Source organism: Giraffa tippelskirchi, chromosome 2, assembly GCF_054371585.1.
Source record: "Giraffa tippelskirchi isolate mGirTip1 chromosome 2, T2T-mGirTip1v1.2.pri, whole genome shotgun sequence".
Taxonomy (NCBI): domain Eukaryota; kingdom Metazoa; phylum Chordata; class Mammalia; order Artiodactyla; family Giraffidae; genus Giraffa; species Giraffa tippelskirchi.
Window position 1 is genome coordinate 32,099,831 of NC_137276.1, and position 27,167 is coordinate 32,126,997.

A 27,167-nucleotide genomic window follows, 5' to 3' on the forward strand; every position below is an offset into this window, starting at 1 on the left:
GTGTAGGATCCATGGCTTATTCAACACTGTAGCCCCAGATGGTGACTCCCAATGAGTAATGCTTCATGACTGTGTGAACTTCCAGTCCTCCTCTCCGCCAGCCTCTTGCCTCTGACCTTGTGGTCCTGGTGGGGGAAAATGACCCTCAGAACTCTCACTCTGGGGTTTCAGCCCAGAACTTGTTTGTTTTTAGCTGCCTTAGAACTGGTTCTTCTCCTTCCCCTCACTGAGTTCCCTCCCCAGATTTCTGGCCCTGTGGCCAATTTTGAAGAGGATTCCATAGCAAAACTGGACAGTTTTTTTTTTTTTCCGCAACATGTGAAACATGTAGATGTCAGTCTTTAGTGTATCTGAAGGAGACTGGGGCAAAGGGTTAAGCTTTGCCCCACTCCAGAGTAACCATGTGCCCCAGGAAGTAAACTATTGGGAATGATTTGTAACACACATTTGTCCTTTAATTTTTCCCCGTTTTTGCTGGTGATCCCCCACTGGGTGAGCTTTGTTGGGAGACAGAGCTCTCCCCCAGGAAGAAGGGTAGAGGCAAATGACCTTGGCCAAGTCAATCGGATGTTCTTCTGATGACTCTGCCTCTCCAGGGGGGTGGCTTGGAGACCCATGGACAGGTGGGAAATCAGCAGAGGGGTGACTGCTGAGAGTCAGTTCAGTTCAGTTCAGAAGCTCAGTCGTGTCTGACTCTTTGCGACTTCATGAATTGCAGCACGCCAGGCCTCTCTGTCCATCACCAACTCCCGGAGTCTACCCAAACCCATTTCCATCAAATCAGTGATGCCATCCAACCATCTCATCCTCTGTCGTCCCCTTCTCCTCCCGCCCCCAATCCTACCCAGCATTAGTGTCTTTTCCAATGAGTCAACTCTTCACATGAGGTGGCCAAAGTATTGGAGCTTCAGCTTCAACATCAGTCCTTCCAATGAACACCCAGGATTGATCTCCTTTAGGATGGATTGATTGGATCTCCTTGCAGTCCAAGGGACTCTCAAGAGTCTTCTCCAACTCCACAGTTCAAAAGCATCAATTCTGCGGCACTCAGCCTTCTTCACTGTCCAACTGTCACATCCATACATGACCACTGGAAAAACCAATGCCTTGACTAGACGTACTTTTGTTGGCAAAGTAATGTCTCTGCTTTTAAATATACTATCTAGGTTGGCCATAACCTTCCTTCCAAGGAGTAAGCGTCTTTTAATTTCATGGCTGCAATCACCATCAGCAGTGATTTTGGAGCCCCAAAAATAAAGTCTGACACTGTTTCCACTGTTTCCCCATCTATTTCCCATGAAGTGATGGGACCAGATGCCATGATCTTAGTTTTCTGAACGTTGAGCTTTAAGCCAACTTTTTCACTCTCCTCTTTCACTTTCATCAAGAGGCTCTTTAGTTTTTCTTCACTTTCTGCCATAAGGGTGGTGTCATCTGCATATCTGAGGTGATTGATATTTCTCCCGGCAATCTTGATTCCAGCTTGTGTTTCTTCCAGCCCAGCGTTTCTCATGATGTACTCTGCATATAAGTTTAAATAAGCAGGGTGACAATATACAGCCTTGACGTACTCCTTTTCTTATTTGGAACCAGTCTGTTGTTCCATGTCCAGTTCGAACTGTTGCTTCCTGACCTGCATACAGGTTTCTCAAGAGACAGGTCAGATGGTCTGGTATTCCCATCTCTTTCAGAATTTTCCACAGTTTATTGTGATCCACACAGTCAAAGGCTTTGGCATAGTCAATAAAGCAGAAATGGGTGTTTTTCTGGAACTCTCTTGCTTTTTCCATGATCCAGCGGATATTGGCAATTTGATCTCTCGTTCCTCTGCCTTTTCTAAAACCAGCTTGAACATCTGGAAGTTCATGGTTCATGTATTGCTGAAGCCTGGCTTGGAGAATTTTGAGCATTACTTTACTAGCATGTGAGATGAGTGCAATTGTGCGGTAGTTTGAGCAGTCTTTGGCATTGCCTTTCTTTGGGATTGGAATGAAAACTGACCTTTTCCAGTCCTGTGGCCACTGCTGAGTTTTCCAGATTTGCTGTCATATCGAGTGCAGCACTTTCACAGCGTCATCTTTGAGGATTTGAAATAGCTCAACTGGAATTCCATCACCTCCACTAGCTTTGTTCGTAGTGATGCTTTCTCAGGCCCACTTGACTTCACATTCCAGGATGTCTGGCTCTAGATGAGTGATCACACCATCGTGATTATCTGGATCATGAAGATCTTTTTTGTACAGTTCTTCTGTGTATTCTTGCCACCTCTTCTTAATATCTTCTGCTTCTGTTAGGTCCATACCATTTCTGTCCTTTATCGAGCCTATCTTTGCATGAAATGTTCCTTGGGTATCTCTAATTTTCTTGAAGAGATCTCTAGTCTTTCCCAATCTGTTGTTTTCCTCTATTTCTTTGCATTGATCACTGAGGAAGGCTTTCTTATCTCTCCTTGCTATTCTTTGGAACTCTGCATTCAGATGGGAATATCTTTCCTTTTCTCCTTTGCTTTTCACTTCTCTTCTCTTCCCAGCTATCTGTAAGGCCTCTTCAGACAGACATTTTGCTTTTTTGCATTTCTTTTCCATGGGGATTTTCTTGATCCCTGTCTCCTGTACAATGTCACGAACCTCTGACACTAAATGGACTGACCTTGGCTGGGTTTCCTGTTCCTTAGCCCCCTTCCTTCTTGCCAGCTCTTCAACCTAGTTGCATTCTAATCAATCCAGTTTCTGTTATGTTAGCCAAAGTTAGTTTCCAGAGCTTGCAATCCAGACTGACGTAAATCTGAATGTACATCTGCATGGGATGATTTAAATAAACCAGGGAACGTCTATAAGATGGAATACTACATAGCAGTTCAAAAGATTAATGGCAGGGAATTCCCTGGTGGTCCAGAGGTTAGGACGCCAGGCTCTTACTTGAGAGGGTGTGGGTTTGATTCCTGGTCCAGGAATAAGGATCCCACAAGCTTCGAGACGTGACCATAAGAAAAAGTTGAAAGAGTTATGGCAGATCTAGGTGTTCTGACATGGAAGAATCTCTTAAGATGCAAGTCTAAGTACAATATGTACAGCATTTCACCATTTATCTAAAACTTAAAATTATGTATTTCTCTGTGTATGTATGTGTCACCAGTAGAATGAGAAATCATGAGAGACGTTGTTTTGTTATGCCTATATTTTCAGGCCTAGAACAGTGGCTGGCACATTGTAGGCACTCAATAAATATTTGTTGAATAAATGTATTGCATAGAAAAAGATCTGAATGAACACATAACAAACAGAAAATAGGGGTTTCTTAAAGGAGGGACAAGAATTATTTGTATTTTTTTTTAAATAAGGAATATGTCTTCATGTATTACTTGTATTATTAAACAATATAAAAATAAAAGAACTAAATATGAACAGGTGATTAAAAAGCCATTAAAATGTTGGTTTCAAAGACTTTATCATAACAAATATAAGTTAGTTGGCAAGGAAAGGGGGAGAGAATGGGTATTCCAGATGAGTACATGATATTTTGGTGAAGTTGCTGGCCTGTTTGACAAGAGAACTAATCATTACATTTTTTAGGCGTTTTTCCTTTTTTTTTTTAAATGTTCAATAAGCAGCCTCATCCCATCCCTAACCAGGCTCAATATTGATGCAAGACTCAGAAAAGCTTATGGTACACGTGATATTTTTATATTTTGACCTAGGCATCAAAATATCCTGCTTTAATTCAAGGAGAATGAACAGCAGGAGCAAAAGTGGAAAACAGAAAGTTGCATCTGGGAATTCCAAGTCACTTGCTTTGTTGGAGGGTGGGAGTGGAGAGGATGATGTTGGAACTGATGTCACGGGTAGATCCTCCTCTTCTTTCTCTTCCACCTTATTCCTTCTTTTACTTCCCTCCTGTATTTCCTCCTCCTCTTTCTTCCCCTTCCCTTGAGGTGAGGGCCTGGAAACACAAAGATGATTCAATTACCCCCTCTGCCTCCAAACTCCAGGTCTGTTGGGATAGGTAGACGGATTTGCAATCACATTTGTGGTGGACTCAAGTCCACGCGTCTGCTCTTCAACCATCCTTTAGATCCCTGGCCTTCTTCCTTTCTCCACATTTCTGAATTCCTGCCAATCTGTTCTCTACTTGGATATTTAGACCTTCATAATTCTAAACTGTGTTCTGTTGTATGTGACTCATGTGTTCGTCTCCCTGAGTTTACTGTAATCTCCTTGAGGGCTGGGGCCACTTTTCTGTGACCTTTTGTTCAGCCAAGCAGTTGGAAACAAGATGACTTTCTGAACTTTCACGAATTCCTGCTGTACAGCTGTGCTTATCATCATGCTGACAATCAATAACTCAACAGGGTAAGGATGATTTCAGGGGATCCGTGACATCCTTGCAGAAACAGGGTGTGCAGGCTTGTCAGCTGCAGGCTACTTTTACAGCACTCAGTCAGCAGTGATACTTGCTTTTAATCAGAAGTCACAGAATAACAGTTGGTTTTGAGGAGGGACCCTCCCTTTTTCAGGGTAACCGATTAAACTGTAACTACAAGTGCAATGTATGGTCCTTATCACACAGTAATGGAGATAGCAGGGCTATCTGAGGAGGGAGTTTAGCTATTTTTTTTTGGCCGCATGATGCAGCATGCCATATCTTAGTTCCCCGACCAGGAATTGAACCCATGCCCCCTGAAGTGGAAGGGTAGAGTCTTAACTACTGGACCACCAGGGAATTCCCGTGGAGTTTAGCATTCTTAATACTTACCGTCTCACCTTGAACATTTATCTAGACCTAGTGTGTGCTAGGTACTCTGCTATGAAGCAGCTCTTCAGAGATGATCTCATTTAATCTCCACAATACCCTTCTGAGAATTATTATTGTCCTCACTTTACAGAAAAGGAAACAGAATCAGAAGATCAAGTAACTTGTCTGGGGTCACACAGCTCAAAGTGTTGGAGCCAAAAATTGAAACTAGGCTCACTAACTCTACAGCCTAACTCTTAACTATAGTGCTGTCGTTCCCCAAATATTAAGGACATTGTGTAAAAAAAATCATCAAAATAGATGAACCAGAAATACAGTTGTGTGGTCTTCTTCTAGTTGTAGTGGTAATAGTTTAAAGTTTTCAATGTTTCATTTGTGTGAAAGCATCAGTTTAATTCAGTCAGTTAATTGATGTCCTGGGTGTCATGGGACCAGAAAAAAACCCCCAAAAAACTTGTTCATACTTCAGGGAAATGGCAAGATTTGAGCCTTGGGTTCCCTTCTTTGTATACGCAGAAATTATACAACCTGGATTTTCCAAGGCTGTCTGGGGTTCAGTGAAAAATTTCACTGTTTGTTGAATTTTGCCTTTCTTTTCATGCATTTGCACAATAAGGACAATTTGTTCAACATAAAACTGAATGCAATTTTATTTAGACACTTTTACCCATCTTACAAATTCATCAATTGAAATAATCTATTAGAACACATGATTCAGTTTTTGGTTTGGATAACAGAGTCTAAGGATTTGCTTATGCATTTGTCCAAAAAATATCTATCAAAAGGCCACTATGTGCCAGATGCCATGGGGAGCAAAATAGATATAGCCTCTACTCACGTGTGGCAGGAAGTCTAGTTGGGAACCCTCACATGAAATGAATGGTCACATAAACTAGGTAAGTTGTGGTGAGAGCTATGAAGGAAGAGTCCAAGTGCTATGTGAAAGTTTAGTAGGGGAACTGATTTATTCAGTGGGGGTCTTGGAAGCCATCTGAACCAGTGACTTTTATTTATTTGTTTATTTTGGCTGCATCACACAGCTTGTGGGGATCTTAGTTCCCTAACCAGAGATCAAACCAGGCCCCCCACAGTGGATATGCAGGGTTCTAACCACTAGACTGCCAGGGAATTCCCTGAACCAGTGACTTTTAAACTGAGCTGTGAAAAATAATAAGGCAGGCCACCCAGGAAAAGCAAGAGAGCAGAGGCTTTTGAGAAACTGAAATGTATGTGGATAGAACTTAGTGAAAGAAAAGGAGAGTGCTGGGAGATCCTCCGGTGAAAGGTTGTCAGAGAAAACAACAGGAAAAATACCCATAGAAAAACCCAGCAGGGGAAAATAACACAGAGAAAGAAATTAATGCTTTAAGTTTACAATGTTCTAGCATCTATTGCCTCAGTTGATCCTCACCAGAAGCCTGTGAGGCAGGGAGGGAAAGCATAATTATGGTCACTTCTTTCTTTGAGGATTAAAGCTCAGCCAGGGACAAAATTATGCAGGTTTTGGCTCCTTGATTCCGATCAGAGAGGCAAACTGTGGCTTCCCTGGGAAGCCAGAAGGGAGCGGGTGGAATGAAGAAGTGACCCACTGGTATGCTGTCTGAAGAAAGCAGGCTGTGAAACAAATTTAGTATGTACTTCTTGGCTGCCACTCTGTACCTCTGTATCAGGACAGAAAACTAATCTTGCCATTTTAGAGAGTGACTCTTGAAGTCACTTTCAAGTTCGACAATTCTGTAATTCTGAAACTTACGCATCACGACAAAATTTGAGCGTAGGCTATATATTTCTGACTTGAACCTAAAAGTCGGTGGAATCCGAAGGGTTGATCAAAATAAGAAACTACAACTCCCTGCAGGCCACGGGGCTGGGTCTCCCACCGCCCCCTCCTTGGCTCCGCACCTCTTTCTTTTCCGCCACTACAGGGGGCCACTAATGACGGTTAGTTATTTGAGTAGACCAATAATATCATGAAGCTATTCCGGTTGAGGAGGGGCGGGCAAGTTAGCCAATCGTATAAAAAAGGGGTAACACTTTAGCCAATCCAAAGGCTTGAGGGCGTGGCCAGGGTTGGGGGCGGTGAAAGAAGTTTGCTGACTAAGATGGCGGCTGAGGCGCAAAGTGAAGGGGAGGTGCCAGCCCGGGAATCTGGCCGGAGGTGAGCCCAGTTCTTGGTCCAGCTGCCTAGGAAACGAGGCCGTGGGCTGGTCGTACTGACGCCTTTCTCTTGGGTCACGGTGACCCGGGGGGCAGGCTTTGTTCCTTTTTTCTGCGGCCTTTCTCATCTTTGCGCCTGCGGGGACTGAGGCTCGGTGGTCCGGCGCCGGCGCTGGGCACAGCCAGGACCCTGCTTGGTCCTGCTGATGCTACTGGGAGGTCCACTAGCGGGGTTGGCTGCAAACCGACCTGTTTGTGGTGGCAACGCTGCGTGCCTTTGCGCTGAGACTCATCTTGTTGGTGAGGAAACAAGCCCAGAGCTGTTAAGCGAATTCCCCAACGTTGCACAGCGCTGGGAGAGAACGCTGTCAGTACTTTTTAATGTCTTCCGAGGCAGTTAAGTCGGAGCACAGATTTGAGTGTCGTTTAGATATGGATTTGAGTCCTTGGACCAGTTAAACATTTGAAAAATTTTATAGTAGTGAAAACACTTAGCATGAGATCTACCCTGTTGGTAAAATTTTAAGAGTACAGTGGGTGCTGTCGACTGTAGGTGCAGTGTTGTGCAGCAGATCTCAAGAGCTTACTCATTTTGCTTAACTGGAACTTTAAGTAAATAGTAACTTCCCATTGCTCTTCTTCCAGCTGCTAGCAAGCCCCATTCCATTCTTTAATTCTGTGACTTTGACTATTTTAGACACCTCGTGTAAGTGGATAGATAACTCATGTAAGTGGAATCATTTGTCTTTGTGCAACTGGCTTATTTCAGTTAGCATAATGTCCTCAAGTTTCAACCATACTGTCCCATACTGCAGAATTTTCTTTTTTAAAGGCGAGTAATATTCCACTCTATGTATATACCATCTTTTTCCTATATCTATTCATATGTCCATGGACATTTAGGTTGTTTCCACATCTTGGCTGTTGTTAATCGTGTCTCAGTGAACATGAGACTGCTAATAATTCTTTGAGATCCTGATTTCGTACTTTTGGGTAAATACAAAGAAGATTTCTGGGTCCTAGCGTAGTTCTATTTTAAATTTTTTTGGCGAACTTCGAGACTACTTGCTGCTGTTGTTTAGTCTCTAAGTTGTGTCTGACTCTTTTGCAACCTTACGGACTGTAGCCTGCCAGGCTCCTCTGTCCATGGGATTTCCCAGGCAGGGATACTGGAGTGGGTTGCCAGGAGATCTTCGTAACCCAGGGATCAAACTGGTGTCTCCTGCATTGATAGGTGGATTCTTTTTTTTTTTTTTTTGTAGAGAAGTCTCTGCTTTTATTGGCCAGCAGGTTACTTGAGGGGGATGAAGCGGGAGCAATGGGTGGCCTAGATACCGGGCCGGCCATGCTTCACAGGTTTGTAGGTGATGGAGAACTCGCCTAGGTAGTGGCCGATCATCTCAGGCTTGATTTCCACCTGGTTGAAGGTCTTGCCGTTGTAGACGCCCACCATGCTGCCCACCATCTCGGGCAGAATGATCATGTCGCACAGGTGCGTCTTCACCACCTCGGGCTTCTCCATGGGCAGGGCATCTTTCTTGGCCTTGCGCATCCGCTTCAGCAGCGAGTGCTGCTTCCTCCGCAGGCTGCGGTTCAGCTGCCGTCGCTGGTGCGCACTCTATAGCTGCATCAGTTGCTCATAGGACGTGTCCAGCAGCTGGTCGAGGTCTACGCCGCGGTAGGTGAACTTGCGGAAGGTCCGCTTCTTCTTCTGCTCCACTTCCGCCATCTTTCCGGTTCTTCAGAAAGGGATAGGTGGATTCTTTACCACTGAGCTACGCACTGTTCTATTTTGTTTTCCTACCAACAGTGGACAAAGGTTCCAGATTCTCCAGGTCCTCACCAACACTTTTTTTTTTTTTAATCATAGCCTTCCTGACAGATGTGAGATGATACCCACTGCGGTGAGGAACAAGGCAAGGTTGCCCACTCTTGCCACTTCTGCTCAACGTAGTATTGGAAGTCCTAGCCAGAGCAGTTAGGCGAGAAAAAGAGACAAGGAGGGATCGAAATAAGAAAAGGAAGAAGTAAAGTTATCCCTCTTTGCAGACATGATTTTATATATATAGGAAATCCTTAAGATGCTAACAAAAAAACTTAGAATTTATAAACAAGTTCAAGTTGCAGTATACAAAATCAACATACAAAAATCAGTTATGATTCTATACACTAAGAATGAAATATCTGAAAAGGAAATTAGGAAAAGAATCATAATTATAGGAGCACTAAAAAGAATCAAATACTTGGGCCAATTTTTAAACTTCTCTCAGCTTCAGCTTCTTCATTTGTAAACGGACATAATGATGCCTACTCCAGAGGATGTCAGGATTAAACCAGACAATCCTTTTAAAGCTGTCAGTGCTGAACCTAGTAGTTAATAACCATTCCATACTTAATAGAGTTTTGTTCTTCTAGTAGAACTAAAGAACAGATCAGAGGAATCAATTTAGGAAATCACTGCTTTATTTCTACAGAGTGTTTTCTTCCAAGTTGGCACACTGAAATTTTGCTTTTCCTAGAAAGAATTTCTAGGTGGTTTTACCCCAGCTTTAAGAACTTAGTTGTCTTAATTGAGAAAATATATATTGGAATTCAGTGAAAGAAAAAGAAAATGAGGTCGCTCAGTTATGTTCGACTCTTTTCGACCCCATGGACTGTAGACTGCCACACCCCTCCATCCATGGGATATTCTGAGTACTGGAGTGGGTTGTCATTTCCTTCTCCAGAGGATCTTCCCAACCCAGGGATTGAACCTGGGTCTCCTGCATTGTAGGCAGACGCTTTACCGTCTGAGCCTCCAGGGAAGTCTTAATTCAGTCTGGAATTCAGTAGAGTGAGCTTATTTACAGTGTTGTTTGTTGAGTCTCTTAAGTCGTCTGACTCTTTTTTAAAAAAAATTAATTTTTTTATTGAAGGATAATTGCTTTACAAAATTTTCTGGTTTTCTGTCAAACCTCAACATGAATCAGCCGTAGGTATACATATATCCCCTCCTTTCTGAACCTCCCTCCTAGCTCCCTCCCCATCCCACCTCTCTAGGTTGATATAGAGCCCTTGTTTGAGTTTCCTGAGCCATACACAGCAAATTCCTGTTGGCTATCTATTTTACATATGGGAGTCTGACTTTTTTGCAACCCCATAGGCTTTAGCCCACCAGACCTGTGTTATACATTGCCCCAGTGTAAATGAGTAAAACCTTTGGTTGGTATCTGTTGGTGCTGGTTGTACTGAATAGGAGAATCCACATCCCGGAAAGCTGGGTTTGTGGGTAGGACCTGGACTCCTTACTTAGCAGAGATGGGAGTGGTTGTATGTTATTTCAGTATTTTATAGGGAAGAATTTTCCCCTGTTGGAGCTGCCTATAAATGGTTGGGTCATCCCCCCCCACCCCAAGAAACCATAGAGGGAATTGATGAGTTTGATTAGATCATCCTTTAGCCTGCTCTAAAATCTTGAATTGTGATGAAAATCTGAAGACAAAATACCATTTGACAGCAGGAATAGTTTGAATTTCTTTAAAGGATATTGCTATTTGAATTTAAATTTGGGGGAATAGTATTAGTTACATGATCAGTTGATATTCACAGACTCTTATCTGAACCTGAAATAGTTCATAGAGAAGTTGAGTTTTCTAAGGGCTTTTGAGGGCAGGTCATGTGTATTTTTATTATGTGTTCCTAACAATTAGGTTTGTGTAGGTGGTCTACAGTTTACTGGCCAATACTTTGGCTGCTTGATGCAAACAGCTGACTCATTGGAAAAGACCCTGATGCTTTTGAAAGATTGAAGGCAAAAGGAAAGGAGGGCAGCAGAGGATGAGATGGTTGGATAGCATCACCAACTTAGTGGACATGAACTTGAGCAAACTACAGGAGATAGTAAGGGACAGGGAAGCCTGGTGTCCTGCAGTCCATGGGTTCTCAAAGAGTCGGACATGACTTATTGACTGAACAACAATAACGAGGTGGTCAGTAGTGAATGAATAATAGTTTTCGGTATTTTTAAGACAAAAACATTATCTTGTGATAAATGCCATGCAAATTACTTTATGCTCTGCAGATATTAACCTTTCTAATCTTCTGTTGGTGGTATGGTCCCTTGTAGTCCATAAAGAAGAGGAAAGAATTGTATGATTTGCACAAATCAATATGTATTTGTGTGTTGAATGGAGAATATATGATCATCTGTTTAGAGCTGTTTAGCTTTCTAGTTCTATTTCTTCATTATTATTTTAAGCCTGCATCTAACAAGGGAAATCCACAAATTGAAGCTATCCACTCTACCAGTAGTAGTATAAAAATAATAGGAAAAAAAAAAAAAAGTAGAGACTCTCAAGGGCCAAAGAGAGAAAAAGCAAAAACAGAAAAAGAATTACAGCCACATACCCACATAATTGGCAGTAGGGAAATACAGCTCAGTATTTTTTTAGTTGAAAAGAGGCATAAAAAGAAAGTCCTAACTATTATTAGATGAAGAGGGGAAATTGATAACAAAGAGTCACAGGCTTTTTAACCTCAATATTCCCTGGAAAAAAACCCACTGTGAACCAGAAAAAGCAAACAAGAACATATAGGAGTGGAGGGAGGCAGAGCAAATCATGGAAGTGATAGCATTTGTGAAAAGTTGGAGACAGTTAATATACCAGCAGGGTCTAAGTTTTGGAGCCCTGCCCATGGGACTTAGGAATAGCAGGAAGCTTTGGAACAGACTTTGGGATAGTTGCATCCTGGTTTGGAAATGTTTTTGGAGGATAAGGAAGGTGCCTGAAGATGGGGAAAGTGCCCTGTATCCTGCTGAATCACTACACTGTAGACTTCATGAAATCCCTTTTTTAAATTATATTGTTCTTTTCTCTTAGAAGACAGCAGTGTGGCCCTTCAAGAAAAGTGATAGACAGAACCTGTTGATCTTAGGAAGAATTTTCTGTTCTCACATGTAAAAGTAGAAAACATGGTTTAAATGTCCGAATCCAGTTTTTTTGGCCGCTGAGCTGTGAGGCGTTCAGGATCTTAGTTTCCCGACCAGGGATTGAACCTGGGCCCACGGCAGCAAGAGCACCGAGTCCTAACCACTTGACCACCAGAGAACTCTCTGAATCTAATTTTTTATTTGTACTGTCAAATTCTGTGAACGGAAATGAGGAATAGATTCTTTAGGGGTCTTTCTTGAATCAGAATCTTTTTATTTTGCATTTTTATCAGTTTATCTGGCTTAGAGAGTTTGACCATTATATTTACAGGCAAGGGCACTCTTGGTGGAAGGAGAGGGGAAGAAGAAAATAGAATTTTAAAGTTAATCTGTATAAAGTGGTCAGTGGCCTACCTTTCTTTGCCTCTAACCTTTAGCTGTAGAGTTTGTAAGGTTAAACAGTGTTGAAGAAGGAGGTTTCTGGGTGGTTGTGTGGAGTGTCCTCAGAGAGTGGCAGTCTTTTTGTTACTGCAAGTCTGAAAAATTGTTTTATCTGTTAAACGAATTTAAGGACTGATTCCATTCAGGTTCATAAGTCAATTGATAAGGCAATTTAGGTAATTTGCATAAAGTATATAAATAAACTTATTTACAAACCAGAAGTAGATTCATAGACATAGAAAACAAGCTTATGTTTACCAAAGGGGAAAGAAAGGTGGTGGTGGGGAGGGGTGGGATAAATGAAAGAACTTGGGGTTAATAGACACATACTATATCTAGAATAAACAACAAGGACCTATCTGTCAATAGCACAGGGAACTATCTTCAATATCTTCTAATAATCTGTAGTGGAAAAGAATCTGAAAAAAGAATATGCATACACGCATATATAACTGAATCACTTTGTCTGAAACATTGTAAATCAACTATGCTTCAGTAAAAAAGAAAAAAAAGAATATACCTGATCTGTATGTCAGGTTGTCCCATTTTATCTTTGAAAGAGACTTATTACAGTTGATTGATTAGATTATTGCTTTCTTTTGTTTTTTAATCAGCACTTATCAGTACTTTCTTCCTGAAGATACCTTCTGGCTACCTTGAGTTGCTGCTGCTGCTGCTAAGTCGCTTCAGTTGTGTCCGACTCTGTGCCACCCTATAGACGGCAGCCCACCAGGCTCCCCTGTCCCTGGGATTCTCCAGGCAAGAACACTGGATTGGGTTGCCATTGCCTTCTCCGCTACCTTGAGTAAACCCTATTAATTACATTTTATGGTATCTGGTCCCATCACTTCATGGCAAATAGATGGGGAAACAGTGGAAACAGTGGCTGACTTTATTTTTTTGGGCTCCAAAAATCACTGCAGATGGTGACTGCAGCCATGAAATTAAAAGACGCTTACTCCTTGGAAGGAAAGTTATAACCAACTTAGACAGCATATTAAAAAGCAGAGACATTACTTTGTCAACAAAGGTCTGTCTAGTCAAGGCTATGGTTTTTCCAGTGGTCATGTAGGGATGTGAGAGTTGGACTATAAAGAAAGCTGAGCGCCGAAGAATTGATCCTTTTAAACTGTGGTGTTGGAGAAGACTCTTAAGAGTCCCTTGGACTGCAAGGAGATCAACCAATCCATCCTAAAGGAGATCAGTCCTGGGTATTCATTGGAAGGACTGATGTTGAAGCTGAAACTCCAGTACTTTGGCCACCTGATGTGAAGAGCTGACTCTCTGGAAAAGACCCTGATGATGGGAAAGATTGAAGGCAGGAGGAGAAGGGGACGACAGAGGATGAGATGGTTGGATGGCATCACCAACTCAATGGACATGGGTTTGGGTAGATTCCGGGAGTTCGTGATGGATAGGGAGGCCTGGCGTGCTGCGGTTCATGGAGTCGCAAAGAGTCGGACACGACTGAGCAACTGAACTGAATTAACCATGAAATTAACTAGAAATGCTAGAGTCCATCTATTTTGTGCTAATGTTTTGCTAGTTTTACCTGATATATCAGGGTTCAGCTAGGACACAGAAACTATACAGTAATTTGAACAAAGAAAGTTTAGTATAAAAAATTATTGATTCTAACAGGGAATTAGAGTAACAAGGGATTGGCTAATAAATAAAGAGATCTCTGAAGAATTACAGATAGAAACCAGAATCAACTATGCACTGCATATGTATATCAAGTCATCATGGTGTACACTTTATAAATATTATATCTTATCATTTTGTCTGCTAATTATACCTTGATAAAGCTGGATAAAAAGAATCCACTATAATTCTTTGGGCTGAGATAAAATGTGCTAAGAAGAGGTAGATACCCTAGGGCAGAGATCTCACATTGGAGCCACAGAATGGCAGGGAAATAATGTGGTAGAACTTGTTGGAAATTCACCTTCAGGAACCTTCCCCAAATCCACCCCTTTAGGATACTTGGGAAAGCTGTTCATAGGGAGATGTCTCAGGGTTGGGGGGGTGGAAAACAGTTGGCTTATGGGTGCTGCTGACTGCTATAACCTGGAACCTGTCAGTGGAGAAGCTGTGCACGCTGCAGGAGCTTGCCTAGAGGAGCAGCATGAAACGCTAAAGAGAAAGGCCCTGCCTCCTGCTCTGTCTCTGCAGTGTTCTTTATCAGTAATGCTGAACATTGTACCAGCTGGAAAAGGAAGTACACTTAGAGGCTCTGGCTCCATTTTTGCAGAGTAGGCAGTGATGGATGAGAGGCAATAAGTTGATGACTGGCACATGGAAAATCATCTTATCTCCAAATTCCTGGTTTCCCTTGCTGCAACATTACTAGGTCTATTCTATAGAGAAGTATGAGGTGGAAGCTTCCATAAGTCTCTTATCCTTATCCATCAGAGGGCAGATGGAATGAAAACCACAGTGACAGAAAAACTAATCAAACTGATCATATGGACCACAACCTTGTCTAACTCAGTGAGACTATTAGCCATGCCATGTAGGGCCACCCAAGATGGATGGGTCATGCTGGAGAGTTCTGACAAAATGTGGTCCACTAGAGAAGGGAATGGTAAACCATTTCAGTATTCTTGCCTTGAGAACCCCATGAACAGTATGAAAAGGCAAAAAGATAGGACACTGAAAGATGAATTCCCCAGGTTGGTAGGTGTCCAATATGCTACTGGAGAACAGTGGAGAAATAACTCCAGAAAGAATGAAGAGATGGAGCCAAACCAAAAACAACACCCAGTTGTGGATGTGACTGGTAATGAAAGTAAAGTCCTATGCTGTAAAGAGCAATATTGCATAGGAACCTGGAATGTTAGGTCCATGAATCAAGGGAAATTGGTAGTGGTCAAACAGGAGATGGCAAGAGTGAACATTGACATTTTAGGAATCAGTGAATTAAAATGGACTGGAATGGGTGAATTTAACTCATGACCATTATATCTACTACTGTGGGCAAGAATCCCTTAGAAGAAATGAAGTAGCCATCATAGTAAACAAAAGAGTCTGAAATGCAGTACTTGGATGCAATCTCAGAAATTACAGAATGATCTCTGTTCGTTTCCAAGGCAAACCATTCAATATCACGGTAATCCAAGTCTATGCCCCTACCAGTGATGCTGAGGAAGCTGAAGTTGAATGGTTCTATGAAGACCTACAAGACCTTCTAGAACTAACAGCCAAAAAAGATGTCCTTTTTATTATAGGGGACTAGAATGTAAAAGGAGGAAGTCAAGAGATACCTGGAGTAACAGGCAAATTTGGCCTTGGAATACAAAATGAAGCAGGGCAAAGGCTAATAGAGTTTTGCCAAAAGAACGCGCTGGTTGTAGCAAACACCCTCTTCCAACAACACAAGAGAAGACCACACATGGAGATCACCAGATGGTCAACACCGAAATCAGATTGATTATATTCTTGGCAGCCAAAGATGGAGAAGCTGTATACAGTCAGCAAAAACAAGACCGGGAGCTGACTGTGGCTCAGATCATGAACTCCTTGTTGCAGAATTCAGACTTACATTGAAGAAAGTGGGGAAAACCACTAGAGCATTCAGTGAAGTGAAGTCGCTCAGTCATGTCTGACTTTTTGCAACCCCATGGGCTGTGGCATACCAGGCTCCTCTGTCCATGGGATTTTCCAGGCAAGAGTACTGGAGTGGGTTGCCATTTCCTTCTCCAGGGGGTCTTCCCCACCCAGGGATCGAACCCGGGTCTCCCACATTGCAGGCAGATGCTTTACCGTCTGAGCCACCAGGGAAGCCTCTAGACCATTCAGGTATGACCTAAATCAAATCTCTTACAATGATACAGTGGACGTGACAAACACATTCAAGGGATTAGATCTGAGAGACAGAGTGCCTGAAGAACTATGGACGGAGGTTCATGACACTGTACAGGAGGCAATGATAAAGACCATCTGCAAAAAAAAGAAATGCAAAAAGGCAAAATGGCTGTCTGAGGAGGCCTTTCAAATAGCTGAGAAAAGAAGAGAAGTGAAAAGCAAAGGAGAAAAGGAAAGATATACCCATTTGAATGCAGAGTTCCAAAGAATAGCAAGGAGAGATAAAGTCTTCCTCAGTGATTAATGCAAAGAAATAGAGGAAAACAATAGAAAGGGAAAGACTAGAGATCTCTTCAAGAAAATTAGAGCTACCAAGGGAACATTTCATGCAAAGATGGGCACAATAAAGGACAGAAAGGATATGGACCTAACAGAGGCAGAAGAAGAGGTGGCAAGAATACACAGACCTGTACAAAAAAGATTTTCATGACCCAGATAACCACGATGGTGTGATCACTCACCTAGAGCCATACCTCCTGGAATGTGAAGTCAAGTGGGCCTTAGGAAGCATCACTGCAAACAAAGCTAGTGGAGGTGATGGAATTCCAGTTGAGCTATTTCAAATCCTAAAAGATGACGCTGTGAAAGTGCTGCACTCAGTATGCCAGCAAATTTGGAAAACTCAGTAGTGACCACAGGACTGGAAAAGGTCTGTTTTCATTCCAATCCCAAAGAAAGGCAATGCCAAAGAATGTTCAAACTACCACACAATTGTATTCATCTCACACGCTAGTAAAGTAATGCTCAAAATTCTCCAAGCCAGGCTTCAACAGTACGTGAACTGTGAACTGTGAACTTCCAGATGTTCAAGCTGGTTTTAGAAAAGGCAGAGGAACCAGAGATCAAATTGCCACTATCTGTTGGATCATTGCCAAAGCAAGAGAGTTCTAGAAAAGCTTCTACTTCTACTTTATTGACTATGGCAGACTTTGACTATGTGGATCACAACAAACTGGAAAATTCTGAAAGAGATGGGAATACCAGACCATCTTACCTGCTTCCTGAGAAACCTGTATGCAGGTCAGGAAGCAACAGTTCGAACTGGACATGGAACAACAGACTGGTTCCAAATCTGAAAAGGAGTACATCAAGGCTATATATTGTCACCCTGCTTTTTTAACTTATATGCAGAGTACATCATGCGAAATGCCTGGCTGGATGAAGCACAAGCTGGAATCAAGGTTGCTGGGAGAAATATCAATAACCTCAGATATGGAGATGACACCACCTTTATAGCAGAAAGTGAAGAAGAACTAAAGAACCTCTTGATGAAAGTGAAAGAGGAGAGTGAAAAGGTTGGCTTAAAACTCAACATTCAGAAAACTAAGATCATGGTATCTGGTCCCATCACTTTATGGCTTGGGAATAGATGGGAAATCTATATAATAGCGAGTGAAGTCCGTCAGTCGTGTCCGACTCTCTGCGATACCATGGATTGTAGCCTACCAGGCTCCTCCGTCCATGGGATTTTTCAGGCAAGAACACTGGAGTGGGTTGCCATTTCCTTCTTCAAGGGATATTCCCAACCCAGGGATCGAACCCAGGTTTCCCACATTGTAAGCAGACACTTTACTGTCTGAGCCACCAGGGAAGTCCTTAATCTGTATAATCTATATAAATATGTATATTAAAAATATAAAAGATATATAATATTTTAATGTTATTATATAATATAGTATTTTAAATATATACTTATATATAATATTTTAATATTAATATAAATATTATATATATATAAATCTATATAATATATATAATCTATTCCCAAATATCAGAGAAGGCAATGGCACCCCACTCCAGTACTCTTGCCTGAAAAATCCTATGGATGGAGGAGCCTGGTAGGCTGCAGTCCATGGGGCTGTGAAGAGTTGGACACAACTGAGCGACTTTACTTTCACTTTTCGCTTTAATGGATTGGAGAAGGAAATGGCAACCCACTCCAGTGTTCTTGCCTGGAGAATCCCAGGGACGGAGGAGCCTGGTGGGCTGCTGTCTGTGGGGTTGCATAGAGTTGGACACGACTGAAGCGACTTAGCAGCAGCAGCATTCCCAAATATATGGGAAAACAATGGAAACAGTGAGAGACTATTTTTTTGGGCTCCCAAATCACTGCAGATGGTGACTGCAGCCATGAAATTAAAAGACACTCCTTGGAAGAAAAGCCATGGCCAACCTAGATAGCATATTAAAAAGCAGAGACGTTACTTTGCCAACAAAGGTCCGTCTAGTCAAAGCTATGGTTTTTCCAGTAGTCATGTATGGATGTGAGAGTTCGACTATAAAGAAAGTTGAGTGCTGAAGAATTGAATGCTTTTGAACTGTGGTGTTGGAGAAGACTCTTGAGAGTCCCTTGGATTGCAAGGAGATCCAGCCAGTCAATCCTAAAGGAAATCAGTCCTGAATATTCATTGGAAGGACTGATGCTGAAGGTCCAATACTTTGGCCACCTGATGTGTAGAGGTGACTCTGGAAAAGACCCTGATGCTGGGAAAGATTGAAGGCGGGAGGAGAAGGGGGTGGCAGAGGATGAGATAGTTAGATAGCATCACCGACTCCATGTATATGAGGTTGAGCAAACTCTGGGAGATAGTGAAGAACAGGGAAGCTTGATGTGCTGCAGTCCATGGGGTCGCAAAGAGTTGGACACAATTTATTGACAGAACAACAACAACAACATGGATCTTTGCAGTTTCAAACTGCAAATACCTTGTTTATTGATAACTTTTCCCTCAGTTAAAACAGTATGTGTCTTTGAGCAAGCTACTTTAACATTTCTTGTCTTTTTGTTTGGGTTACTGGTATATAGTTATATGAGGTTTTAAAAACTGACGTTTATAATGATCTGAAATATGTATAATTTAAAAAATAATTTTATTTATTTATTTAAGTCCATGCACAGTGAGCATGTGTGTGTGCCAAGTCTCTTCAGTTGTGTCCAACTCTCTGCAACCCCGTGGACCGTAGCTTGCTATGCTTCTCTGTCTGTGGGGTTCTCCAGACAAGAATACTGGAATGGGTTGCCATTTCCTCCTCCAGGGAATCTGCCCGACCCAGGGATCAAACCCACATCTCCTGTGGTTTCTGCATTGCAGGCAGATTCTTTACTGCTGAGCTTATGGCCGTGCTGAGTCTTTGTTGCATCACGGGCTTTCCTTTAGTTGTGGAGAGGGGGGAGCTACTCTCTAGTTGTGGTGCATGGGCTTCTCATTGTGGTGGCTTCTCTTGTTGCAGAGCATGGACTGTAGGGTGCACAGGCTTCAGTAGTTGCAGCACATGGGCTGTAGAGCACCGGCTCAATAGTTGTGGCTTGTGAAAAACTAGGAAGCACTGGAAAAATGGTATGGAAGGGAGAAGAGCAAGAGAATAGATGAAAATGAAAAAATGAAAATATGAGGACGAGAAGGTGACTTACTGTTGAGGCTGCCAGCCACAGTCACAGGGGCAGGCTTTGGAGGCAGCGCTGATGAGCCTGCAGAACAGGGTCTTGGAGAACTGAAGACTGTCTGAAGGAGGTTGGGAGTCAGAGTGCTCGAGATGAGTACTGTCAAACGCTGTCAAACCCTTCTCATCTTTAAGACCTACCGCAAATCTCAGCTCTCCTTGTATAAGAGTTTAAGATTCTCTGCGACCTCTGAATTCTTAGAGCTTTCATTGTCTGTACCATGCATTTGGCAGTTAATGATCTTGTTGTTGTCTTTTGTGTTACAGTCTTTAGTGCCTACTGTAGGAAAACTGTTGTTCTTTCCTGTAATTTTAAAATATAGTGATGGATAAAGAAGAAACAATTTGGTTTGAAGTTCACAAGTTTTGTGATCTACTTTATAAATAATTTTAAAAGTATGGAGTGAGTTAATGACAGTACATTTTATAATGGGAAATGTGTTAGTATCAAACTATGAAACGGTATAAAGCCATAGCTTCCAAGATAATCAGATGAAAACATAAATAACAGTATCAGTTATCAAATTAAATACAGGTGATTTGTCAGGTTGAACTATGAGACTGAACAATTGCTGTATGTGTCTTAATTATATCAATACATTTGGGAAGGGGTGAACCTCATTAATTTAGGAACTATAAAGAATGACATTGGGATTATATAATGTAGAAGTTCTTCACTTGTTTTATTTTTATGCTGAACACAATTATAAGGATAAAACCAAAAATGTTAAAAACAATGAAATTAAAGAAAAACTCACCAAATAACTCACCAAATAGCAGGAAACTAACAATTAGGAGAAGATGAGAAACCAAGAAAGTGTACAGCAATAGTATTTAGTAACATTCTTGACATTATCTTCAAATACTTTCTGCTCTCTAAGAAGGTCAAACTTTAATCAGAGAAAGCTACATGCACTGTAATAAGCGCTTTGAAATCTGACTAGCTTTTTTTTTTTTTTTAATCTGACTAGCTTTTGTATGGTTAAGTCTATTTATCATTTTAAAGTTTTCGGAATTCTGGAATCCCTACAATCTCTCGTTGGTTGCAATAATAGTTTTTTTTCACTCAAGTTAAACAAGGTCTACTTTATTTTTTTTCTTTTGATCAGGTCATTTTGTAGTAACTGTCCTTATGACCAAGCTCTCCTTAATTAGATCTGCTATTCAATCTGCTGCTTTTGTTAGGATGACCCTAAGCAAGAGATCAGTCATTTTTTAATCTGGATTTTTCATCAAATAAATATGGCTTTTAAATATTACAAATAAGTATACCAGTATGAAGCATACACTTATATCATTGTGTTAAATTTTCATTAAAATTTAAATTGAGAGTGTGTGTATTAAGGTGTGTAGAGAGGATAAAGCCTAAATTTTTCAAAGCATAACTATTTTAACTGACACAATAGTTTCTCTTTAGGAGTTAAGAAACAAAAAGTGGTCCAGCAGTTAGGTCTCTGTGCTTTCACTGCCAAGGTCCCAGGTTCAATCCCTGGTTGGGGAACTAAGATCTCATAAGCCCCGAGATACGGCCCAAAAAAATAAAATAATTTTTTAAAAGTGTTGAAAAGAAATTGGGATATTTAAATTAAAAAGATGTCATGCACCATGAAATTTCATATATTAGAATACATCTTTTCAATATCACATATCTCAACAGTTGGTGTCATTCAGAAAGTGTTGAATGAGAAAGTGTACGGTGTTTCCCCAAAGTGGTGCTTAAGATTTACCACAGTGGGAAAAGCCTCATAATTACTTCCAATTTCAAAGGAGTTTTAGCAAATACCCAAAGATCTCTTTAAAATAATAACACTTAAAAGATTAGCATGTATGTGCAAATGCAGTAAAAGAAAAATTATTTGCAACCTAATTTTCAAAGACCTCTCATAAGGCCTTCTGGGTGCCTATGTGCTGCTGCTACTGCTGCTAAGTCGCTTCAGTCGTGTCCGACTCTGTGCGACCCCATGGACTGTAGCCTACCAGGCTCCTCCATCCATGGGATTTTCCAGGCAAGAGTACTGGAGTGGGGTGCCGTTGTGCTAATTGCACCTATAGCTGACCATTTGTATTTTTGAAAATAGAGATAGTGGAAAACAAAATAGCATCTTATAGTATTCAGTGAAATTTAAACTTTTGGGCACCACAGACTTAGTTCAGTTTGTTTTAGTTTGTTCCTGTACCTTACAGCTTCTTAAAATTATAAAGTACTACGTAGATCACAATTAGTTTGAATTTAAATGACACGTGAGTAACTGTGATTTCTTTTTGGCTAACATGTGCCTCAGAAAAGCAACTCACTTTCTTATGCTAGCTGATGAAGAGACTTACTATTAGGTTTGTTGAGTACTGACTAAGAGATTAAAACTCTTAAGAATTTTCAATATGTGAAGTTGTACAGATATGAACAGTCATGTGCCAGAGCAAAAGCATTAGCAGTCTCTTGGATAGTATCGTTCTGGACTTTGGAACAAGTGGATTTAGAAGTAGTCTTTTGAAAGGTTATGTGATCATAGGTAGAAATCCTTTGGTTTTAATTGCCTGAGACTCATGGCATTTAAAGTCTATAGGAAGAGTCTCCTAAAGCTTTGACTGTACTTTTTTGAGGGGTAAATAGCTTTTATGTAATGATAAGAGAGACACTCTTTTGTCAGTGAAGCGTCCTATAGAACTTTCTCCAAATAAATAGGGAATTTTCATGTTACTTTTCCAATACAAGTAAACTTTCTTCCAATTGTTCACCAGCCTTGGTGAGAAAACAGCAACAGAATTAATACCAATTCTTGTGACACCCAAAGGGATAAAAATTGACAAATTAAATGTATGTTAATTAACTTGCATTATTGGTACTCCGAGGAAGACAAATTAGTCTTTTAGACTGAGAACTTTACATTGTCATTTCATAGGGTTAAAATCTGGATCACATTTGCAGAATGTTTAGGTTAAGAGGGTAAACAATCAGGAATTCCTTCATCTGCCACTTTAATTCAGATAAAGTTGCTCTCAGTTCAGTTCAGTTCAGTCGCTCAGTCGTGTCTGACTCTTTGCGACCCCATGAATCGCGGCACGCCAGGCCTCCCTGTCCATCACCAACTCCCGGAGTTTACGCAAACCAATGTCCATCGCGTCGGTGATGCCATCCAACCATCTCATCCTCTGTCGTCCCCTTCTCCTCCTCCCCCCAATCCTTCCCAGCATCAGGGTCTTTTCCAATGAGTCAACTCTTCGCATGAGGTGGCCAAAGTATTGGAGTTTCAGCTTCAACATCAGTCCTTCCAATGAACAACCAGGACTGATCTCCTTTAGGATGGACTGGTTGGATCTTCTTGCAGTCCAAGGGACTCTCAAGAGTCTTCTCCAACATCACAGTTCAAAAGCATCAATTCTTTGGCGCTCAGCTTTCTTCACCGTCCAACTCTCACATCCATACATGACCACTGGAAAAACCATAGCTTTGACTAGACAGACCTTTGTTGGCAGAGTAACATCTCTGCTTTTAAATATGCTCTCTAGGTTGGTCATAACCTTCCTTCCAAGGAGTAAGCGTCTTTTAATTTCATGGCTGCAATCACCATCAGCAGTGATTTTGGAGCCCGAAAAAATAAAGTCAGACACTGTTTCCACTGTTTCCCCATCTATTTCCCATGAAGTGATGGGACCAGATGCCATGATCTTAGTTTTCTGAACGTTGAGCTTCAAGCGAACTTTTTCACTCTCCTCTTTCACTTTCATCAAGAGGCTCTTTAGTTCTTCTTCACTTTTTGCCATAAAGGTGGTGTCATCTGCATATCTGAGGTTGTTGATATTTCTCCTGGCAATCTTGATTCCAGTTTGTGTTTCTTCCAGCCCAGCGTTTCTCATGATGGACTCTGCATATAAGTTAAATAAGCAGGGTGACAATATACAGCCTTGACATACTCCTTTTCCTATTTGGAACCAGTCTGTTGTTCCATGTCCAGTTCTAAGTGTTGCTTCCTGACCTGCATACAGATTTCTCAAGAGGCAGGTCAGGTGGTCTGGTATTCCCATCTCTTTCAGAATTTTCCACAGTTTATTGTTATCCACACAGTCAAAGGCTTTGGCATAGTCAATAAAGCAGAAATAGATGTTTTTCTGGAACTCTCTTGCTTTTTCGATGATCCAGTGGATGTTGGCAATTTGTTCTCTGGTTCCTCTGCCTTTTCTAAAACCAGCTTGAACATCTGGAAGTTCACGGTTCACGTATTGCTGAAGCCTGGCTTGGAGAATTTTAAGCATTACTTTATTAGCTTGTGAGATGAGTGCAATTGTGCGGTAGTTTGAGCATTCTTTGGCATTGCCTTTCTTTGGGATTGGAATGAAAACTGACCTTTTCCAGTCCTGTGGCCACTGCTGAGTTTTCCAGATTTGCTGTCATATCGAGTGCAGCACTTTCACAGCATCAACTTTGAGGATTTGAAATAGCTCAACTGGAATTCCATCACCTCCACTAGCTTTGTTTGCAGTGATGCTTTCTAAGGCCCACTTGACTTCACATTCCAGGATGTCTGGCTCTAGGTGAGTAATCACACTGTCGTGATTATCTGGGTCATGAAGATCTTTTTTGTACAGTTCTTCTGTGTATTCTTGCCACCTCTTCTTAATATCTTCTGCTTCTGTTAGGTCCATACCATTTCTGTCCTTTATCGAGCCTATCTTTGCATGAAATGTTCCCTTGGTAGCTCTAATTTTCTTGAAGTGATCTGTAGTCTTTCCCATTCTGTTGTTTTCCTCTATAAAAGTTGCTCTAGTAGTCTGAAATTAGTTCAAGTTGGGATCAAATAAAGGGGCCAAATATATTTTTGTAGACTACTGGAGTTTAAATTAATGATAAGAGGTCCATATTACTAAACCTTGGACAGCTACTCTTAAGGGCAGATCTTGGGATTTAAGCATTTCAAAACTTTTGTTTAAGGAATTGGATATTATTTCCTGAAAAACTGTGGTACTACCTATCAACCTTAACCTGTGTTATAAAAAACCTACCAGCTTGAACACCTGGAGCCCGCTTTATCCTTTTTGTTTATGTACAAGTTTCATACCAGTTTAACTTTGGCAGGTAGAAAAAGGGAGAAATAATAACCTCTTGTTTAATACTTGCATGTGTTCACATCTAACAGCTCTTCAATAAAGTGACACATTTAAAGCCATGTTTCACAGCTAAGGTTGAAAACATAGTAAGAGAGAGCATACTTCTCTCAGGGTGGTAAGTCAGGTTTAGACAACTTTAAATATAGCTCATATTTTGAAAGATGTTGCCAAGATTGTGGTTCTTGGAGAACAAATCAAGTTAAGCAATTCACTAGGGAGGAAACATTTAGTTTTGTGGGTATGCAGTTTTGGTAGTAGTCAGCCAAAAGATACATCTGTAGGATACAGGGTTGTTTTTTTTTCCCCTACTACCTTGAATTTTACAGATTCATGAGTTCAAAAATGCCTCAAAAGCACTTGTATTTCATTTTTATGTAATTGATTTTTCAGCTGTAGATTTTGTTTCCAGTCTTTCACTAAGCATATCACCTTACATATAGAGTTCCATCTAGTGGTAAAAGTAATCACTGCAGACTATTAGTATTAAAAAATACCCTTTTTAAGGGATTAAGTCTTGCCTCTGTTACTCTTTGGGATAGTTGCTTAGTATATGCCTTTTTTTTTTTTTATAGTCCTTTATTTTAATTTTTAAAAAATTTATTTATTTTAATTGGAGGCTAATTACTTTACAATATTGTGGTGGTTTTTGCCATACATCGACATGGATCAGCTGCAGGTGTACATGTGTACCCCCGTGCTGAACCCCCTCCCACCTTCCTCCACACCCCGTCCCTCTGGGTTGTCCCAGAGCACCGACTTTGAGTGCCCTGGTATATGCTTTTAAATACTGAAGTCTTTGCTATCTCTGTTTGCCTTTATACCTAACCATTAATTCTCCTGGTACTAGCCATCTATGCAAAAACTTTTTTGATGAGGAAATTAACCTTTAGTATATACTATATTTTGATTTTCTATGATATTTACATCAAATTGTAGCAAGATTTAGGTCAAATCTATACTTGGTTTCTTAAAAAAATTGTCATGAAATATACTGGTTATACATACAAGTAATGATATAATCAATACTCTCTCTCATACCCAGCTTCAACAAAGCTCAGCATTTTCCATATTTACTTCAAATGAATTACTCGCGTTTCCCCACAGCCTAATACTTTTCCCCATAGCCTAATACTTTTCCCCAAACAGTGCTAGCACCCTAGAAACTCCCCTTATGCCCTCTTGTCTTCTCATAATCACTAACCCCCAAAGGTAACCATTACCCTGAATGGTAAATACATCCTTGCTTCTCTCTACAATTTGCCACTTAAGCAAGTACAATTCTTCCTTGCTTTACAACAGAGTTGAAAATTCATTTAATACACCAACCTGTTGAACATGATAGCTTAGCCTAGCCTAACTTAAACATGCTCAGACCACTCACATTAGCCTGTATTTGGTCAGAATCATTTAACACAAAGCCTATTTTATAATAAAGTATTGAATATCTCATGTACTATATTGAATACTGTATTGAAAGTCAAAAAACAGAATGGTTGTAAGTGTTTTGGTTTACCCTCATGACCTCGTGGCTACCTGGGAGTTGTGGCTTGTTACTGCTGCCCAGCATCTCGAAAGAGTATTGTACTACATATCGCTAGCCCAGGAAAAGATCAGAATTCAAAAATTTGAAGTAGAATTTCTAGTGAATGCATGTTGCTTTCACACCATCATAGAGTTGAACAATTGTAAGTTGAACCATTGTAAATTGGAGACTTATCTCTAAACACTATATTTTTTGTCTGTTTTTAAAATTTGATATGAATAGCATTATATAGTAAGTAGTTTGTGTGTCTTTGTGTGTGTATGTGTGTTTGAGAGAGAGAGAGAGAGAGAAGGGAGAAGGACATCTTTTGCTCAGTTATCTGTGAGATTCATTCATGATTGCGTATATAACTGGACTTTGTCCTTTTTCATTGCTATAAAATCTGCCATTATTAAGAATCTGCCTGCCAGTACAGGAGACACGGGTTTGATCCCTGATCCAGGAAGATCTCACTGCTGCGGAGTAACTAAGCTCATGGGCCACAACTATTGAACCTGTGCACTAGAGTCTGGGAACGGTAGCTACTGAGCCCTCGCTTTGCAACTACTGAAGCCGCTGAGCCTGTACTCCGGAACAAGAGAAGAAACTGCAATGAGAAGCCTATGCACTGCAGTGAAGAGTAGCTCTTGCTCACCACAACTAGAGAAAAGCCCATATGTAGCACGGAATACCCAGTACACCAAAAATAAATCAATACATAAGTAAAATTTTTAAAAATTTGCTGTTCTATATGCCACATTTTAAAAACCATTCTGTTGGACATTTTGCTTCCAGTTTTGGCTACTTAGAAATTAATGTATCAGTGAACATTTTTGCTTGGGATTTTTGGTGCCCATGTTGCTGCATGCACATGCTAGGCATGTTTTTAGAATTGCTGCTCATAGGGTATACTTGTTCATTAATATTGTAGATAAGATGAAATAGTTATAGCCCCACTATCGGTATAAAAGAGTT

The 27,167-nt window shown here is 40.9% G+C and overlaps 1 protein-coding gene and 1 pseudogene across 11 annotated transcripts in view; one reads left to right on the forward strand and one right to left on the reverse strand.

Annotated features, from left to right (window-relative positions):
* ARHGAP19 (Rho GTPase activating protein 19) overlaps positions 1-27,167 on the forward strand; it is an 82,434-nt gene that overhangs the window by 10,686 nt on the left and 44,581 nt on the right. For 2 of the 10 annotated variants that reach the window (XM_081550542.1, XM_081550468.1), the window contains exon 1: positions 6,831-6,910. The exons of 4 other annotated variants lie outside the window; for them this stretch is intronic. Coding sequence is in view for 2 of the 6 variants with exons in the window: in XM_081550468.1 (XP_081406594.1) it covers positions 6,855-6,910 (56 nt within the window). In the remaining 4 variants the exon portion in view is untranslated. Of the gene's footprint in view, positions 1-4,267; positions 4,350-6,830; positions 7,210-8,757; positions 8,826-12,873; positions 13,019-27,167 lie in introns of those variants that run through there. 4 more of the 10 variants (XM_081550493.1, XM_081550534.1, XM_081550481.1 and 1 more) reach the window with 4 other exon arrangements.
* Positions 5,374-12,013, reverse strand: LOC145529825 (small ribosomal subunit protein uS19 pseudogene; annotated as a pseudogene). The gene has a single exon (XR_014071386.1). The product of XR_014071386.1 is annotated as a small ribosomal subunit protein uS19 pseudogene (transcript).